Source organism: Gekko japonicus, unplaced genomic scaffold (assembly GCF_001447785.1).
Source record: "Gekko japonicus isolate JY-2015 unplaced genomic scaffold, Gekko_japonicus_V1.1 scaffold15, whole genome shotgun sequence".
NCBI lineage: Eukaryota > Metazoa > Chordata > Lepidosauria > Squamata > Gekkonidae > Gekko > Gekko japonicus.
This window is the reverse complement of record NW_015165830.1, coordinates 3,869,993-3,888,426: the sequence shown is the minus strand read 5'-3', so window position 1 is coordinate 3,888,426 and position 18,434 is coordinate 3,869,993. Positions and strand designations below refer to the sequence as shown.

The 18,434-nt window shown below is 45.8% G+C and overlaps 1 protein-coding gene across 1 annotated transcript in view; it reads right to left on the bottom strand.

Moving 5' to 3' along the window:
- Positions 1-18,434, bottom strand: part of ABCC3 (ATP binding cassette subfamily C member 3) — a 142,443-nt gene that overhangs the window by 43,008 nt on the left and 81,001 nt on the right. The window contains exons 8-11 of the mRNA XM_015410727.1: positions 17,342-17,560; positions 12,933-13,110; positions 7,865-8,026; positions 1,856-1,948 (exon numbers count right to left, since the gene is read on the bottom strand). Of these exons, the coding sequence (XP_015266213.1) occupies positions 1,856-1,948; positions 7,865-8,026; positions 12,933-13,110; positions 17,342-17,560 (652 nt within the window). The remainder of the gene's footprint in view (positions 1-1,855; positions 1,949-7,864; positions 8,027-12,932; positions 13,111-17,341; positions 17,561-18,434) is intronic.

Here is an 18,434-nt window from a genome sequence, read left to right as displayed (position 1 = left end):
GACTCTTCCTTCATACCTCAGTCCTTGCTTGTCTTAAAGGGAATGCTGTCAATCAGGCCAAGGCAAAGAATGTGGTTTCTATTTGTTGTCTTTTTTTAAAAAAGTGACCAGATTGTTAACTTAGAAGAAATATATAGCTTTTGTTAGTGTACTCAAACTGCAAAGTTATGCCTGTTTCTTTTCTTTTCTGTTTTTCTCAATACAGAGAAAATGAAATACAGCAGATAGAATATAGATGAAGTAGATTTATAACGGGAACAGATTATTGGTTTGATAGTGTTTGTTACTGAATACAAATCAAAATAAGGGGGGTAAATGGGAATGTGTATGCAAATATGATGATGTGAGTGAGATATTTGGCTAGCTAATTTAAAAGGTGTACATTTTTTCTATGTAACTTTTAAAAAAATAATAAACTTTGTCCAATAGGGCAAGTAAAAAAAAAAAGAGAGAGAGAGAGAAAAGTGAAGTGGGGAGTGCAAGATACAGCATCCAGCAGTTTACAATCACTTTTTTAAAACGCACTACCTTTCACTGAATTCACGATAGTTGAGGGAACCAGCCTAGACTATCGCTGAGGGTTCTGCAACCCTGGGAGGTTCCCCTCATCAGACCTTTGTGAAAAGCTCCCTTTTGGGATAACCCCTCAAGAGCGAACAGCAGTGTTTCCACATTGCAACAGTGAACAGCAACAGTTGCACATAAGGCACAAAAAGCATCTTTACATGAAGTTCTGCTCTAAGAAAGGATGCTGAATAGGCTTTACTGGGGCCAAATGCAACAGAATAAGTGTTCTGCAATATCACAAATATTATATTAAAGGGTTTTTTTACCCCTTTGTAGTTTGCCATTTAGGTTTGTTTATATTTTAAATCCCTTCAGAAAACCCAGGATTATTTTTTTTATCTTTCAGCACATATACATAAACTTCCATCATGCTCCACTTGCAAAACACGACGTACTTTCTCCTGCTCACTGATTAGATCATGTTGTAATTTGGATAGTTTCAGGTGGGTAGCATACAGAGGGAAAGTCTATGGATTTATAACCAGAACTATGGTTGCCAGCTCAGGTTTGGGAAATACCTGGAGATTTTTGGGGATGGAGCCTGAAAAGGGTGGGGTTTGGGGTGGGGTACAGAGTCCACCTTCTGAAGTGGCCATTTTCTCCAGGTAAACTGATCTGTGTTGCCTGGAGATCAGATGTAATATTGGGAGATCTCCAGACACCAGGTTGGCAACCCTAATGGGAACCAGGAAGACAAACAGTGGAACTAAAACATCAAGGTTCAAAAACTTGCACAGGGCCAGAAAAAAACCCCATAAGATATATTTTCTCCTGTTCAAATTGAGCAACAGAGAGAGACTGCTAAGTCAGTTCTGCACACATCCAACCGGTCTGCTCAGGGACTGAGCAAGTGCAGCAGCTGACAGAGTGAAGAGCATTGCTTCCTCCCAGTCTCTGGGCAAGGCCTCCAGCCATGCTCCTTCCATTCAGGACAAGCATAGAATTGGCAAAGAGGAAGCACTAACCGAGTACTATGAGAAAATGTTTCTGCTACCTCTGCACAGAGAAAAGGGTGGGAGGTCTGTAAGAGGAGGCTATGTAAAATTATGTCCAGGCAAGAGGCCAGGCATAAATATGTCCAGGTCAGAAGATTAACAAGACTGTATCATGGGTCAAGAAATGGCTGCCAGATACACTGAAAGAAAGGCAGAGGTCGAAGGGCAGGTGCGAAGAGGCAGAGCATTCCACAAAGCAGTCAAATTGCTTTTGATTAGTATGCCCAAAAAATTCTTCCTTTGCAGGGGGGGGTTTGGCCAAGCAATAGAAGACAGAGCTAGATTTCACCTACCTGAAATGCTCTGGTTTTCATGGCAATCACAGCATTGAATGGGATGAGTAAGACCATCACTGCGACTCCTGCCAGCACAGAAGGCCCTAGAGCCTTCACAGGATGAAAAGCATGTCAGTCATCACTCTGCTCTTGTGCATTAAGCATCGTATAAAGCTGGAAAGGTTAATTCAGTCTAGAATTCTGCCGACAGCAAGTAGTTGCCTGCATTGGCTATATTCAGATATCCAATTTAACCATGGTTAAATAAAAAACATGCATATACCCAGTTAGGCTCTTGTGTGGGCTCTGCCCCTTCCCTCTGTCGTGGGGTGAGAGGAAACAAGAGTGATTTAAGACTAGCTCTGCTTATGTGACCTAACCAGAGTTTATTTCCTCCCCCACAAACTACAGTTTTTAGGTAAAGGTAAAGGTTTCCCTTGCTCGAAAGCCAGTTGAATCTGACTAGGTTGCGGTGCTCATCTCTGTTTCCAAGCCGAAGAACCAGCACTGTCTGAAGACATTTCTGTGGTCATGTGGCCAGCATGACTAGTCACTAAGGTGCATGGAACACTGTTACCTTCCCACAGAAGCGGTACCTATTTATCTACTTGCAATTTCTCCATGCAAGAAGGAAAAGGGAAGGAACCAGCAACCCCGGATAAGTTGGGTTTGTGCATATTTTTATTTAACCACAATTAAATTGGGTGGCTGAATGCAGCCAAAGTAACTTTCTTTAAAGTTTCTATGAATTGGAACAGATTTGAGCGTTTAGCTTAACAAGCAGGGGACCCACAAGGACTTCAGAGGGGAAGTATCTCTTTTCCTCTTTTGCACTATTTTCTCTTTCTCTCCCCTGAAAGCCCCCAGAGGTTCTCTTAGTGGTGTGCGCTTGGCATAACCCAAGCCAAAAAAATACCCAATAATTACCAATATTATCTCAGCTGATCACTGAAGGGGCTAGTGATTTGGCTATCTGAAAATGGCCATGCTGAAAAATTCCAAAAATATTTTTCAGGATTGCTGGATAGCTGAAGTTCCAGGTGAACTTGCCGCTTCAAGAAGGCATTTAAAGGGGCTCCAAGCACTTTAATTGCTTCTGGAGTTTACTTATGGCCTGCAATAGGCATTTAAAGGGTCTGTGATCCCTTTAAATGCTTCCCCCTCCATTGGAAGCAACGGAGGATGGAGGGGGGAGCTCTGTTGGGCAATCTGGTTTAAACTGGGCTACCCAGCAGAGCTCTAGCCAAGCTTGCAGGGAGAACTCTCCTCTCAGCATCAGCTCCTGGGCAGGCTCTGTTGAGCAGTCTGGTCTAAACCGGGCTGCCTAGCAGAGCCCAGCAGAGCGTATGGGGAGAACTCTCCCCGCAGTACTGGCACCTTGGCAGGCTCTTTTGGGTAGCCTGGTTTAAACGGAGCTGCAAAGAGGAGCCAGCCCAGGATCACCTGGGGTAGTGGGAGCTGAGAGCTTCACACGCCTCGGTTGGGGCTGGCTCCTCTTTGCAGCTTGGTTTCTTTTATATGCCCTTTCTCCCTCCACACATTTGGCAAGCGCGCCACAAGTGAACTCCGAAGCAGCGAGTTCTCCCAGAAGGCTTCTGTGTGAACTTGGCACTTCAGAGTTCACTTGTGTGACTTCGCTTGCAAAAGACCTTTAAATGCCTCCCCCCTCCACTGGAAACATCAGCTGCTGGGCTAGGCCCCCACTTGCATAGCAGGCAATCTGCTAAGAATTACGGGGGCACCTTAGTTTCCCTTGTAATTCCACTACCTGCATTATTCTTTCCCTCCTCCTGGCAACTGCTATATCCTCTCCCCTTGCCATCCCTCATTTTCTTCTTCTCAGCCATTCACCAACCTACCCTTATCTCCCTCTCATCTTCAGCTATAATTTATGTACTTATTTATTTATTAGATTCAATTTGTATCCCGTCCTTCCCGCCGAAGTGGGCTCAGGGCGGCTTACATTAAAAGTTAAAATACAATAATTTACTTCATTTATACCCTGCCTTTCTCCACAGTGGGGACCAAAGCAGCTTACATCATTCTCCTCTGCTCACAACCCTGTGAGGTAGTTTAGGTTGACAGTATGTGACTGTTCCAAGGACATCCAGTGAGCTTCCATGGCGGATTGATTTGAACATGGGTCTCCCAGACCCTAGGCTGAAGCTCTAATTGCTACATCACACTGGTGTTCATAGGGTGGCTGCTGTTGAACAGTAGCTAGCAGCCAGGCCTAGGTGAGACATGCAAGTAGATGGTAGCAATTTACCTGGTGGTTGCTGCCCTGATGAGTCCTCCCTCAAAGGCCAAAACAGCCCAAGAAAGAACCCTGGCCCCTCTTTCTGCCTTTTACTGACAGAAACCAAGCCTGGAATGCTGGCAAAACTGCCACTAAGAAGCAGTACTATGTGGCCTCGATTGCTTCTGCGAGCTCACATCGGGCCCAATTATTTAGAACAATTCTGGTCCCTGCCACACGGGATGGCTGGAACGCGGCTAAGCAGAGCCGCACCAAACTTGACACCCCGCGGCGGGATCCCACAGATCCCCTCAGCCGCAGCGCATCGCTCCCCGGCACGATCAGATGCCGGGGAGAATGCGACGGTGCGAAGGGGAGCCTGGCGAACTGCGCATGCTCACACATGCGCAGTTCGGCCAGGAGCCGGGGATGCACCGGCGCAAGGACGCGCCGGCGATCCCACGGCCGCACTTGCTGCGGCCCATCCGACAGAACCAGCTAGGGAGGTGGTTCTTTTTTGCTGCGCTGTATGGGCGGGATGGGATGGATCGGAGACGGAAGCACGACGTTCCCCAGATGTTGCTGTGGGATCGCGCCCGTTTGCTCCGGCCCTGATCCGTCCTTCTCCCGGCCCAAACGGCTCGTATGAACAGGACCTCTATCTCTGACTACTTTGCCTCTTGGCAGACCAAATGCTAGGGAATTGGACACTGGCTGTGAGGCTTTTGCAAGCTTTTTTGCAGATAAAGTCTTGTCACTCTGCTGTGACCTCCCTGTCATAACTGAGTCAGTAGCTGAACTCAAGGCCCCATGCATATCTTCAAGTCAGATCATGGATCATTTCACACGGCTCAGCCTAGAAGACATTGACAGAATTCTCTTGACTGTACACCCAACCACTTGCGGCCTTGATCCGTGCCCATCATGGCTTATTAAAGCTAGCCGTGATGGGTTGCGAGAGTCCCTAAGGCAAACTGTCAACAAGTCCCTCTTAGAAGGAACCTTTCCTGGGGCACTTAAGGAGGCAGCGGTTCACCATCTCTTAAAGAAACCATCATTAGACCTGGCCAAATTGGCAAACTATCGGCCAGTCTCTAACTTGCCCTATTTGGCCAAGATTATTGAGAGGGCGGCAGCAATGCAGCTGCAGAGTTTTCTGGATGACGCTGACATACTAGACCCTTTCCAGTCTGGCTTTCGCCCAGGCCATGGGACAAAGACGGCACTGGTCACCCTCACAGACAACCTCAGGAAGCATCTGGATTGAAGTAGAGTGGCAGTACTGTTGTTGTTAGACCTGTTGGCAGCATTCGACATGGTTGAACACCAGTTACTGATCCACTGCCTTGCCAACACTGGGATCCAGGGGTCTGCCTTACAGTGGCTGGCCTCTTTCCTACAAGGATGGGGACAGAGGGTGGCATTAAGGGAGCAGCTGTCCCAGAGACACCCGCTGGTTTGCGGAGTGCCACAAGGGGCTGTTCTCCCCCCGATGTTATTTAACATCTATATGCGCCCCCTTGCCCAAATTGCCCAGAGTTATGGACTGGGATGTTACCAATATGCGGAGCTCTATCTGTTCTTGGGCAGCAAGTCTGACTTAAAACCAGAAGATCTGGACCTGGCATCACAAGCCGTAGTTGGGTGGCTTAGGCTGAGCCGACTGAAATTGAATCTGATGAAGATGGAGGTCCTGTGCCTGAGCTGCAGTGGCCCATGGTTAGAGATCCCACTACTGACCTTTGACGGGGCACCACTGGTGCCAACGTTGGAGGTTAGGAGCTTGGGAAGTGCTCCTGGATGCCTCCTTAACAATGGAGGCCCAGGTAGCAGCCACTGCCAAGTCGGCCTTCTACCATCTTCGGCTGATTAGGCAACTGGTTCCCTTCCTCAAACGTGATGACCTGGCAACAGTGATCCATGCAATGGTCACCTCGAGACTTGATTACTGTAATGTTCTCTACATGGGGCTGCCCTTGTCCCAAATCCAGAAGCTACAGCTAGTGCAGAATGCGGCAGCCAGGCTGTTATTGGGCCTCCCTCTTAGAAAGCACATCCAGCCTGCGTTGAAAGCACTGCACTGGCTACCTATAGCATACCAGGTTCACTTCAAGGTGCTGGTTCTCATCTATAAAGCCCAATATGGGCTTTATACCTGAGGGACCGCCTTTCCCCATATGTTCTCCAGAGAGTACTGCGGTCACATTCTCAGAACCTTCTTGTTCTCCCCAGCATGAAAGATGCCAGGCTGGCCACAACCAGGGCACGAGCCTTTTCTGTGGTGGCTCCACTTTGGTGGAACAAGCTCCCCAAGGACATCAGGGCCCTGCAGGATTTATTGAAATTCCACAGGGCCTGCAAGATGGAGCTCTTCCACCAAGCATTCGAGGTGCCACACTAATTGATTTCCATCTGGCTGAATATTGTGCCCTAGTATCTACTCTTGGCCATCAGCTTAACATCTATATCCACATGAAAGAAACCAAGCCCTACACAGCCTGACACCAGCTGCTGTTTCCCTATGGTAGACATGAAGACAGCTCTGCTATCTTATGAGAATTGCATTTTAAATGGTTGGTTGATTTTAAATGGTTAAATTATTAATTGCTTTATTGTTTATATCGCCTATGGCCTTGTTAGCCATCCTGAGCCTGCCCTAGTGGGGAGAACAGGATATAAATCAATCAATCAAACAAACAAACAAACAAATAGTAGTGGCCACTTAAAGTATCCATTTCTCAAAGCTACAAGCACTCCTTTTACCATTTTTAACCCCTCCCCCAATGTTTGTTTGGGTTTCAGAGTTTTTCAGCAAAGCTGGGGTATTGTAGGAAGATCCATTCATGGCTCCAAACTCTAGATTTAAGTATCGTCAGATCTGGCTGGGTTGAAAATTACAATATACAACCAGGGACCCCCATCTTTCCATCTTCCCCACTCTACCCCCATCCTTGGTGCTCTGCCTGCCCCCCTCCCCCCAGGGTGTGTGCCTAATATGTCCCCAAAGCAGAGAGTAGTGCAGAGGCTGCAACAGCAGCAGCACCGAGAGCTGCACCAGGCCCAGGGCGGTGATAGTGGGTGCTGGTGGAGAGATGTGCTGGGAGCTGCACCCACTGTGGCAAACAACATTGTGAGCCACAGCAGTGACAATGGGAGCCATGCCAGGTCCAGGGGTGGCAGCAACAGCTGTGGAGGCCAGCGGTGCAGTGGAAATACACGCCAGGCCTAGGGGCTGCAATGGCGATGCTGGGAGTTGCACCAAGCCTGGGAGCCTTGGCAGCAAGGGGGAATGCGCAACACCCATGACTCCAAGCCAGGTAACATTATGAGGCAGCTCCAGCTTCTCCACCCTGTTCCCCTCCCCAGTGTTCTACCCCTTCATCACCCCACCTCACTTGGAGGCCAGCCACTCACCAGATGTTGATTGCCTACAGTGCCTCCCCCTCACCACCCCACCAGTGGCTCCAACAGAGAAGCACTGTCTGCACAGACACAGACATGCTCCTCTGCTTTGGGAGATTTACACCCCCCTCCATTAACCCCTCCCCCCATTTTCAGATTTTTCTCCCCAAAGTTTGCTGGACAATCTTCCCGCTGTGTAAGTGTCCCCAATCCAAGGATTTAAATATCTGCTGATGGGGGCCACACTTCACTATTAGAATACATGACGATGATGATAGTTCCATAGAGCCCTGCGACCCAGGGGTCACCCCCCGTACAAGTCTGAACCCCCCGTACAAGTCTGAAAAATATTATGCTAAAAAGGATGGAATAAAGAAGTTTTCTACCTGCCAGAGAAAGTACAAAGCAAGGCAAATCTGGAGCGGGGCAGACCACAACATGTTTAAAAAGGTCGTCAAATCCATGAATCTTTGGGCATCCACTGACATTAGGTTGACAATTTCTCCAACAGTTGAGGAGCGCTTTGCTGAGTTGGTGATGACTAAAGACTGAACAGAGAATGAGAGTCTCATTTAGTTAGACTTACATTGCATATTCCATAAACTGTTCCGGCAGAGCCCACAGTGGTCCCTTCTGCCCTCTGTGATGGTCTGGATTATTACATGCATTCTTGTGCTATTATTGACTTAAAAAGTAAAAATATCCTCTGCTTGGACAAGAATTAAGGCTGCTATACACATTGGCTTTTTGTTTTCAAAACCCAAGAACTACAAAAGCAAAACAATACAAGCTAATTTCATCTTGGAGACAACTCTTCAGACCCTGCTGGGCTCATGCACAGTATCGTTAAAACCACATTCGTTTGGTGGGGAGGGAAGGCAGCACGGTATAGCCTGGTCTTGTCAGATCTCTGATACTAAGAAGGGTCAGTACTTAGAAGAGAGATCATCAAGGATGACTCTGCAGAGGAAGGCAATTGCAAACCACCTCTGGGTCTCACTTGCCTTGAAAGCCTGTTTCTGGGGTTGCCATAAGTCAGCTGCTACTTGACAGCACTTTACACACACAATATTTGATGTAGTGTAGCATACTAATTAAGGGTGGATGTCTTTGGTTTTATGTCTCAGTGTAGCCAGGAATTCATAAGGTGACCTCAGATATATCACTATTCTTTCAGTTGTTCTAACTGCATTACAGGGATAACAGTGACATACCAAACAGCACCGTAACTGAGATAGTGTTTGCAAATATTTTATTTACTATATTTCTAGTTCTGCCTACAAGAGACTCAAAGCAAATACAAGGAGACATCGCATGAGCAATGAACTTGGACTAGGATTACCGAAATCTGAATGAGCACAGCATATTAGGCATGATACAGAGTGCGGATATAATTAAGGGAAAATGTTATAGCATCAGTAGAAAACAATAAAGTGACAATGGGGTAACAGATGGAGCAAACATATAATACGTGGTATAATCCACAGTCCTTTCCCTTTATGAAGCACCTTCTTGAACTATTTGGTTACAGTATAACCCTGTTACCTTTACAGAAAAGCTCTCCAAAACAACTCTGTTTTACATAGCTTTTAATACATGACATGTGTTAGAAAAATGCAAAATATTGTTATTATTGTTAGCAGAGAGCTGAACAGCCTTCACTTTGCGTGGTGATGTATTACCAGCCTTTGACATTCCAATTATGAAAAATATCGGCTTCCATATTCGAAAGCTTTAAATTGAGAACTCTTTTCAGAAAACTCATGAAGAACTGTTGCCAGGAGAAATGGAAGCCACTTTAAGTCAATCGATGGAACAGCTGTTAGTAGAATGGATGCTGTTGTGCAATAGCTTATCTCTAGCAAAGCAAGAGATGATTCATAATTCTGGCAACTCACTGAACGTGTAAAAAAGGGAGTGCTTCTGCTACACATTGTGCTGTTACATTAAGCAAACTCATGGGCAGTGCAAACGTGCTTATACAAATAACTTGCAAAACATCTGAGTCATTAGATGGTTAAACACAAAGAAGGAGTATTTCAAAATTTCCCAAGCAGCTGTAGCTGGGATATCAGGCACACTGTTAACGGCATGCAGATATATTGCATACATTGTGTATACATAGTGTGTAGACACCACAAACATTAAAGCCACAATTTGTATGTACTACAACTCTATTCAACCCTATTCATTCAAGAAATATTTTCAATAGCCACATTTATTGAGCTTTTAACACAAATAGTTCTGGCTTCTTTTTTTAAAAAATCAAATTTATATAAAGCATCTCTCCTTATTATAAAAGAGTTTTGGTGTCCCTCCTGCACACGCTCCCGCAGCCTTTCGCTCTCGCACCTGTCAGTCTGAAGGATCCCCTGGCTGCATTGGCTAGCTCCCTTGCCTCCGTCCCACCCACAGAGGCGCTGAGCTGGCTGGCAGTGTCTCTGGCTCACTGTGCTTTGAGCCAGCCGAGGGGACGGGCGCTCTGGCGGACGGAGGGTGAGCAGGCCCACTGGGAGAGGCAGAGAAGAGGCACAAGAGCCCACTCACGTTCCGAAATGCCACGGTCGAGGCGGGGGCAGGGCAGCGACTGCTGCTGTGGCAAGAGGCTGCCCCTCCGTCAGCAGCCCTGTCAACATCGTCTGCCCCAGCTGAGGGGGCTCTGGCACCGCTCCATGCTGCACCCCGCTGCCACCACACCGAGAGGCCTCTCTGATGTGGGCCTGCTGCCGCGCCAAGACCCTCCTTCTTTCCAACCCCGGTGGCGGGAGCTGGGACGCAGGTGCCGGTGGAGCACCTATGCTCTACCCACCACTGCGCCCCACGGACGAGGCTGCCACCGCCCCTTCTTCTCCAGAGGGGTGGGCTGGCAGGCGGTGGCCCAGCTAGAGCTCGTTGCATTTGTCTCTACAACGAGCCTTCTTCCTAGTATGATGATAAATTATTAATCATCATAAATCACCAATACCTTCATATAATACAAACTTATCGTTGGGAAACCTCCTCAGCCACCCTGAGCCTGCCTTGGTAGGGAGGGCGGGGTATAAATAGAATAAAATAAATAAATAAATCCATATATCTTTGTAGGAGATGATTTTACACTTTCATAATTCCATAAACAGCAAAATAGACATCAGGCACTAGCCAGGTAGTAAACTTTGCGGTGTCAAAAACATACAAAACACCGAGGCAACCTAATGTCTAGTCATATCAAGGCCAATTTTGGCCTCATGAAAGAATTATTAAAAACTATGAAGAAAATGGAGAAATAGCCTAGTGTACAGAGAGTTACACCCTTCTGAGCCCACTGACTTCAATGGACTTTGAATGGTAAAACTCTGTTTAGGATTGCACTGCTAATTACTTATCTAGAAATAGCATTTACACTTCCTTTAGCAATCCCTTTATTCCTTTGTCATCCAAAGTCCTCATTGATTCTTTGGCTGGTTTCCTGCTCCAGATATATTTTTTAAAATGTTTATTGTTTGTCTTGATGTTTTTAGCAACCCACTTCTCAAAATCTCTTTTTGCATACCTAATTATTAACTTACATTTATTTTGCCAGAGCCTGTGGTCCCTCCTGTTCAATTCATTGGGGCAGACCTTCCACTTTTTTTACTGTTTATAGCTTCCTTGACTTGCGTTGTTAAACACACAGGCCTTCTTTTAGACTTGGCACTGCCTTTCCTCACCTGTGGAATGCATTCTACTTGGGCTTCAATTAGTATGGTTTTAAATAGTTTCCAAGCATCCACTAGGGATCTTACTCTCTTGTTTCCCCTCCAGCTTCCTTTTTAACATTTCCCTCATTTTTGAAAAGTTTCCTGTTTTGAAATCAAATGTTACCGTTTTGGATCATAGGGGTAACTTTCCATTGATCTGAATGCTGAACGTTATAGCATTGTGGTTACTGTTCCCAATTGGTGTAACAACCTCTGCATCTCTCACAAGGTCTTGAGACCTGCTCAGAACCAAGTCCAAGGTCACTACCCCTCTGGTTAGCTCTGTGACCAGCTGTTCCAGTGCACAGTCATTTATGATGTCTAGGAATCTCATTTCTATGGCATGACTCAAGCACACCTTTACCCAGTCAATGTGAGGGTACTTGAAGTCTCCCAGTATAACAACATTATCTGCTTTAATCCTCTCCCTTATTTCCTCCTTCATCTCTAGATCAGCCTCAAGGGTTTGATAGGGTGGGCAATAGTACACCCCCACTTTTAAGCAACCCTTAGGGCTCATTATTTCCACCCATATCACATCTGCTGAAGAGTTAATTCCCCTGATGTTTTCTAACTTATTTGATTTTACGCTCTCTTAGATGTACAACGCAAGACCACCACCAACCTGTCCCTCCCTGTCCTGCCTACAGAAATTATACCCAGGAATGACTGCATCTCATAGACTTCCAACATTCCACCATGTTTCTGAGACACCTACTATAACTAAATAGTCATTGAACACCAAGCTCTCCAACTCCCCCATCTTGGCTTGGAGACTTCTAGCATTGGCATATAGACAGCTATAATGTGTTTCCCTCTGCAGTAACCCTTGCCTCCCTTGGCCCCTTAGTTGCCACACATGGCCCTCAGTTGCCATTGTGCCCTCACTCCCAAGTTCTATTACGCTGCTATCAACATTACTCTGAGTGTTTGCGCAACCATCCCTTTAGACTGACTTGTCCTGAACCAGAGGCTCCCCAGCTCCTGTTGGCTTTCCCCTTGGGATTAATTTAAAAGCTGCTCTGACACCTTTTTGATATTAGTCACCACCAGCCTGGTTTCCTTTTGTCAAGTGAAGCCCATCTCTTTTGTACAGGTTTGGCTTGTCCCAGAAAGTTCCCCAGTGCCTAACAAATCCAAACCCTTCCTCCTAGCACCATTTTGTCATCCACACATTGAGACCCCTGATCTGTGCCTGTCTAGTTGGCCGTGTGCATAGAACCAGTAGCATTTCTGAGAATGCTAGTTTTGAGGGCCTGGCCTTTAACTTTCTGCCTAGTTTCCTAATTTTCCCCCTCCAGGACTACACAGCTAGAGAAGATGGTCCCCATAATACCTAACCACAATAGACTAATTTAGGTTTTGCAAATGCATCTACCTTGATAAGCACATAATGGCGCTTGTGTTAACAGGCTCATTTTTCAGACATACAGTCCTAACCCACCATGTGGCACATTTCGTTGCCAAAGGGAGCATGGGAGTTTGGTTTTGAATAATTTGCCCAAGAATCTGACAGCATGCTTTATTTGTTCCAAAAACAAAATAAAACACACACACACACACACACCTACAAGCAGATTTTTTTTGGGGGGGGGGTTTAATATCCATTTAGAAGTAAAATGGTAGCTTCAGTAGCTGATGTACACCTTCCTCCTATCCCCCTTTGCTTAATTACTCAATAACAAGGACAATTCTGCTGCAACTTGATCTATGCAAAATAGTCATCTGTTCTTACCTTTCTGTAGATCATCCCTACGATGCCAGTTCTCAGTCTCATGCCAGTAACGAAACAATACTGAAAATGCTGGTGAAGGATTATTGTCAGTAGTACGGCAGAGAAAAACATGGAAGCCGCAATCACATACCCCCACCATAAAGGGGCATTTTTATCCTTGATGAATCTTATTAATATTCTGTTTAAGAAGGAAATTGAAAGAAAGATATTAATGGGGGGAAACCCACTGAGATCAGTGGGACAGAACACAATACACCCACAGCTGTTTACCTACAGCAAAACAGCACAACTTCCTCAGCGCCAATTCAAATCATTCTTCTGAGGCTCTATTTGGGGGTCATTTCAAAACTACAAGGTTAAAGGCCTTCTCAAATGTAATACATGATTAAGGTGAAAAAGCATTTCAGTATGGAGACAGCGGGGCACTGGGATGGAAGGTCAGCCTCTAGGGCATGCAAAGTGCTTTACAGCAACCAACTCCTGCCCTTCAAGGCAAGCTGCCCCTCCCCATACACAGCCAAAGGTCCACAACCTATGAAAAAAAAACCAACAGCTGCTGCCACCTCAGTTTTTAAACAGGATGCTGAAAACACCAAACTGTGCTCTCTGATGGTTAGAGGCTACTGAAGAAGCCTCTTCAACAATACTAATATTGAGAGACAAACAACCTGGTAGGCATAACCAAAGGATGGGAATGAGACAGCAGAAAATGAAGGCACAGCTTGATATTCAAAAAGTGAAAGATATTATAGAAGGCAAATCCCAAATGTACATTGTATTTTTAAAAGGCAGAAAGCAGAACTCTTATAACAGTGGCAGCAAGATAAAAATAAAGCATTTTATCTATTTCTGCACTGCTTGGTGCCAGATACATCCCCAAGCAGGATTCAACGCTTGCTTACAAATAGTACTTTGTTCTTGGATCATGGCCTAAAGAAGGTCATCTCCAGCCTGGAGCTCAGATTACCTCCCTAGAGAGCTTCAAACATTTCTGTTTAACAGCTCTAACATCATTCCTAACAGCCAACTTGATAGGCAGTGCAGCAAAGGAGTCACAGCGCTGAACTAGAATCTGGGGAAGCCCAGTTTGAATCCCCACTCTGCCACAGAAGCTTGCTGGGTGACCTTGGGCCAGACCCACACAATCAGGCTAATCTATGTCACAGGACTGTTGTGAGGATAAAATGTAGAAAGAATGGTGTAAGCTGCTTTGGGTCCCTATTGTGGAGAAAGGCAGGCTATAAATGAAGTAAACCAAACACTTGTGAACATTCCTTTGATGGGCCAAAGCGATGGACCATTTATGCCTATCGAGGACAGGGAAAGGAGAACAATTAGCCAAACTCTTCTAAATATCTCAATTTGAGCTGAGAGTGCCAGACCATGAAAAGAAATTTCTCATTTCTCACCAGTAACCATGTTTGACCAACAAAAGAGGGACGTTTCTGGGTCCAGGTTCACAGCCAGGTTTTGAAAGAAACACAGTTAAAATGGCTATTTATTTATTTATTTAATCTGATTTGCTAGGCCGTCCTTCCTTACAGGTAGGGCTCAGGTCAGCTTACAACAGAATAATGTACAAAATTCTTTAATTTGAAACAAACATTAAAACCACCTAAAACAAATCAGTAGATAGGAACAATACACATACACACACACAAGATGGTGGGGGAAAAAAAACTCCCCCAGCCTCCATGGGGGGAGGGGTTGCAAGGGATGGAGTGCCAGATGTCATACTATCCCTGTAGCTGTCCTTAACCAAATGCCTGGTGGAACATCTCTGCTTTGTACGCCCTGAGGAAAGGTAATAACTCCCGCATGGATGTCTTCTGGCAGAGAGTTCCACCAAAAAAGCCCTGGCCCTGGTTGAGGACAACTAGATCTCTCTCGGGCCAGGGACCACCAGGAAGTGGCATACTAAGAGAGGCGGTCCTGAAGGTATGTAGGTCCCTGACTGCTAAGGGCCTTAAAGGTCAAGACCAAAACCCTGAACCTGATCCGGTGCTCCACCAGAAGCCAGTGCACAGCACAGGTTGGATGCATGTTGTCCAGTGTTCCCTCTAAGCTGAGTTAGTGTGAGCTAGTTCAGTTTTTTAGCCTCTGGCTCACATATTTTTGTCTTAGCTCAGGAAGGACGGCTTCAGAGCAAATTAATTTATGCAGTAGCCAGATCGCTCACTCGCAACTTTAGTGCCAGTAGCTCACAAAGTAGAATTTTTGCTCACAAGACACCACAGCTTAGAGGGAACATTGTGCAAGGAGTCCCAGTAAGTACCCGCGCGGCTGTGTTCTGGATCAGCTGGAGCTTCCCAGTCAGGTGCAAAGGTAGGCCTGTATAGAGTGAATTACAGTAGTCTATCCTGGAGGTGACCATTGCATGGATTACAGTGGCAAGGTCGGGGTGAGACAGGTAGGGAGCCAGTTGCTTAACCTGGTACTGTTGGAAAAACACCAGCTTGGTGACCTTCGTGACCTGGGCCTCCATAGACAAGGAGGAGTCCAAAGTCACACCAAGGTTCTTGATGGTCTGTACTGGTGATAGAGGCACACCCTCAAGAGCTGGCAGTTGGCAACCCAACCAAGGCTCCCGTCCACCCAGCCACAGAACCTCCGTCTTACTTGAATTCAGTTTCAGTCAACTCTGCTTTAACCATCTCACCACATCCTCCAAACCCTCGGGTAAATTCCCGGGAATGGTAGTTGGCAAGCCACCCATATTAAAGTCACCCACAGAAATAGCTGGGTGTCATCAGGATATTGATGACACCCCAGCCCCAAACTCTGCACCAGCTGGGCAAGGGGGTGCATATAGATGTTAAATAACATTGGGGACAGAAGTGCCCCCTGATGAACCCCACATTCCAGCGGGTACCTTGGGGACACTGTTCCCCCCCGCGCACCACCTTCTGGCACAACAACAAATAAATTTTCTGTAACTAGAGTTCATTCTTCGTGATAGGCATATGTATTCATTGTCCAAACATGGGGTGAACAGGTGGCTAAGAAGCTGGGGTTGCTTACTAACTGTCTTTGATGCTGCTGTATAGGCTTTAATACCATGTAGACTGTGTTTTTAACTGTTTTATCTTTATTGCATATTTATTATTGTAACCCGCTCTGAGCCCTGCTATGCAGGGAAGGGCGGGTGAAAAATTCAAATAAATAAATAACAAATAAGCTGAAATTAATTTTATGGCTCCATGGCACACATATATGCCCTAAAATATATATTTGTGCAGTATTCTTGAGAATTGTCATATGGGTCTTCTTATTGCAGTTCAAACACAGAATTTCTTCCAAGGTGGAAAATCCATTAAGAACCAAGTAGCTTTAACAAGTAACTTTGATATTTTCTACATGGGTTATTTGCCCCAGGATCAATGCTGTTGGGAAGCTGGATCCCCCCACTTCTCAGCATAGTGGGGCATTCATGTATCCCCTGGGCAATCCCTGGCTTTTCAACCTTTCCCAAACTTGCTTTGCTGCAAGGTTTTGGGAGAGATTGCAGGAAAGCCAGGATGGCTGTTGTGTGTGTGGACAACTTTGGATTTGCCCAGTTCCATGTATACAGTCACCATTTTCCTCACCCGTGTCCCCTTGGCAGCTACTTCCCCTCTGTCTCCAAGGGGCCTTTTTGTTTTTTTAATTGGCAACTGAACGTCATTGTAACAATCTGCATGCCAGGTCCACTGAACTTCCAGCTTTTAATTAAAAACAAAAGTCTCTATCCTTTTTTGTTGCACAGATATGCCCTTCCTCTTATATGGCTGCAACAAAAGTGGTGAGAGACTTGCATTAAAAAAAAAATGAAAGCTGGGAATTCAGTGAACCTGATAAAATGGATTCTTGTCTAATAATGAGAGTCCCTATCATTTAAAAAAAAAAAACTGGAAAAGTCCCAGTGACACCAGGAATGGTCGTGGCTATTGTCAGGGGACTGTGGCAGAAACTTGCCATGTGGAATCCACAGAAGCCTGTCCCTTCCTTTGTGGGAAACATTGTTAACTGTGAATGGTAAAGAAATGTGGTATGAGAAGGTTGTCACACAATTTAGTCACACTAAGAGCATGTATACATCGGGAGCTTCCTATGCAGTGTTTCTGTGTGAAAGTGGAAGTACAGAAAGAGTACTTGAGAAAGGTATGCCATATTTTCCTGCCAACATCATTCCTTCCATTGCTATTCTCATCTGCATTTCCCTATATATGCCATACAAACAGGCAAGGAATCAGAACAGACTATTCATAGGTTGGTGGAAAGGATGGGGTGCAAAAAATGAGGACACAAGACCAACACCAAATGTGTACTGATAGTCCTTAAACTATCACCTCCTATGGCTCATACAAATTCATAGAGTGTGAATCAAAATTATTTTATACATGAAAAGTCACAGGGAAAGCGGACCTTACCTTAACAATTGGGGATTGACAAAAGACAAGAGATCTTGGATCAATTTGTAGAAGGAGCCAATTAGGAAGTAAGGGCCAAAGGCCCTAAGTAAGGCTTTGAGAAAAGAAGGCTCCTTCTGCTTTCTACTACTGCTCAACAGGATTTCTGTTTCCTCCAGCCCATCACCAGTATTGTTCATCGCATTGTTAGAACTTTTGGTATAGGATACCGCTTTTTTCCTAAGACAAGAAAACACATCAGTTAAAAGGAGAGCTGTGTTAAAAACACTAACTGCATCTCTCAGATAATATAGTAGAATAGCCCACTATATATCTTCAGGCCTCAGTCAGCCCAGGCCATCTTACTGCTCAGAATTCCTTATGAGCTGTGGTGACAGACCTATAGCAGGGTGCAGAGCCACCATTTTGCCTCCCATAATCAAGGAGTTATTTAGTCCTAACCCCCCCCCCCCAAACAGCACCCAGCATTAACTATGCCAGTCCCAGTTTTTGAACTATTTTGTTAAAAACTGCATTGCATTTAATTATGTTAGATTAGCACATTTCAACTGTGTTAACATAAGGCAGCAGATTTTGAACTTGTTCACCGTTTTCACAAATGGTCCCAAAATAGTCACGAATGTTGAAATATTATGACTGCAGTCACCGTATCCAGCATGTGCAGCTATAAAAATGCATACTCTAACCTGTTGGGAGTGCTTGATTGATGCTGTACTGACCAGTTAGTGTGGCAATGATTATGAAGATTAAAATATTTTAAATTAAACCCTTGACATAAAGCAATATTCTAAAGCCTGGACTAAGCCAAACATAAAAACTTCTGGACTAAGCCAAACATAAAAACCACAGAGCAGGAGGAGGAGGCAGCAGCAGCAGCAGGTAAGCCTCCCCCGGTCTCCTCCACCCCACCCCCCTCTGCCGACGGCGAGGCCTGAATGGCTGCCAGCCGCCGGGCCTCGCTGATCTCCTCTTCCCCTCCCTCCCTTGGTGTCCTGCACCCCACCCCGGCTAAGACGGCAAGGCCCGAGCGGCTGACAGCTGCTCGGGCCTTGCCGATCTCCTCTTCCCCCCTTCCCCCGTCTCCTCCACCCCA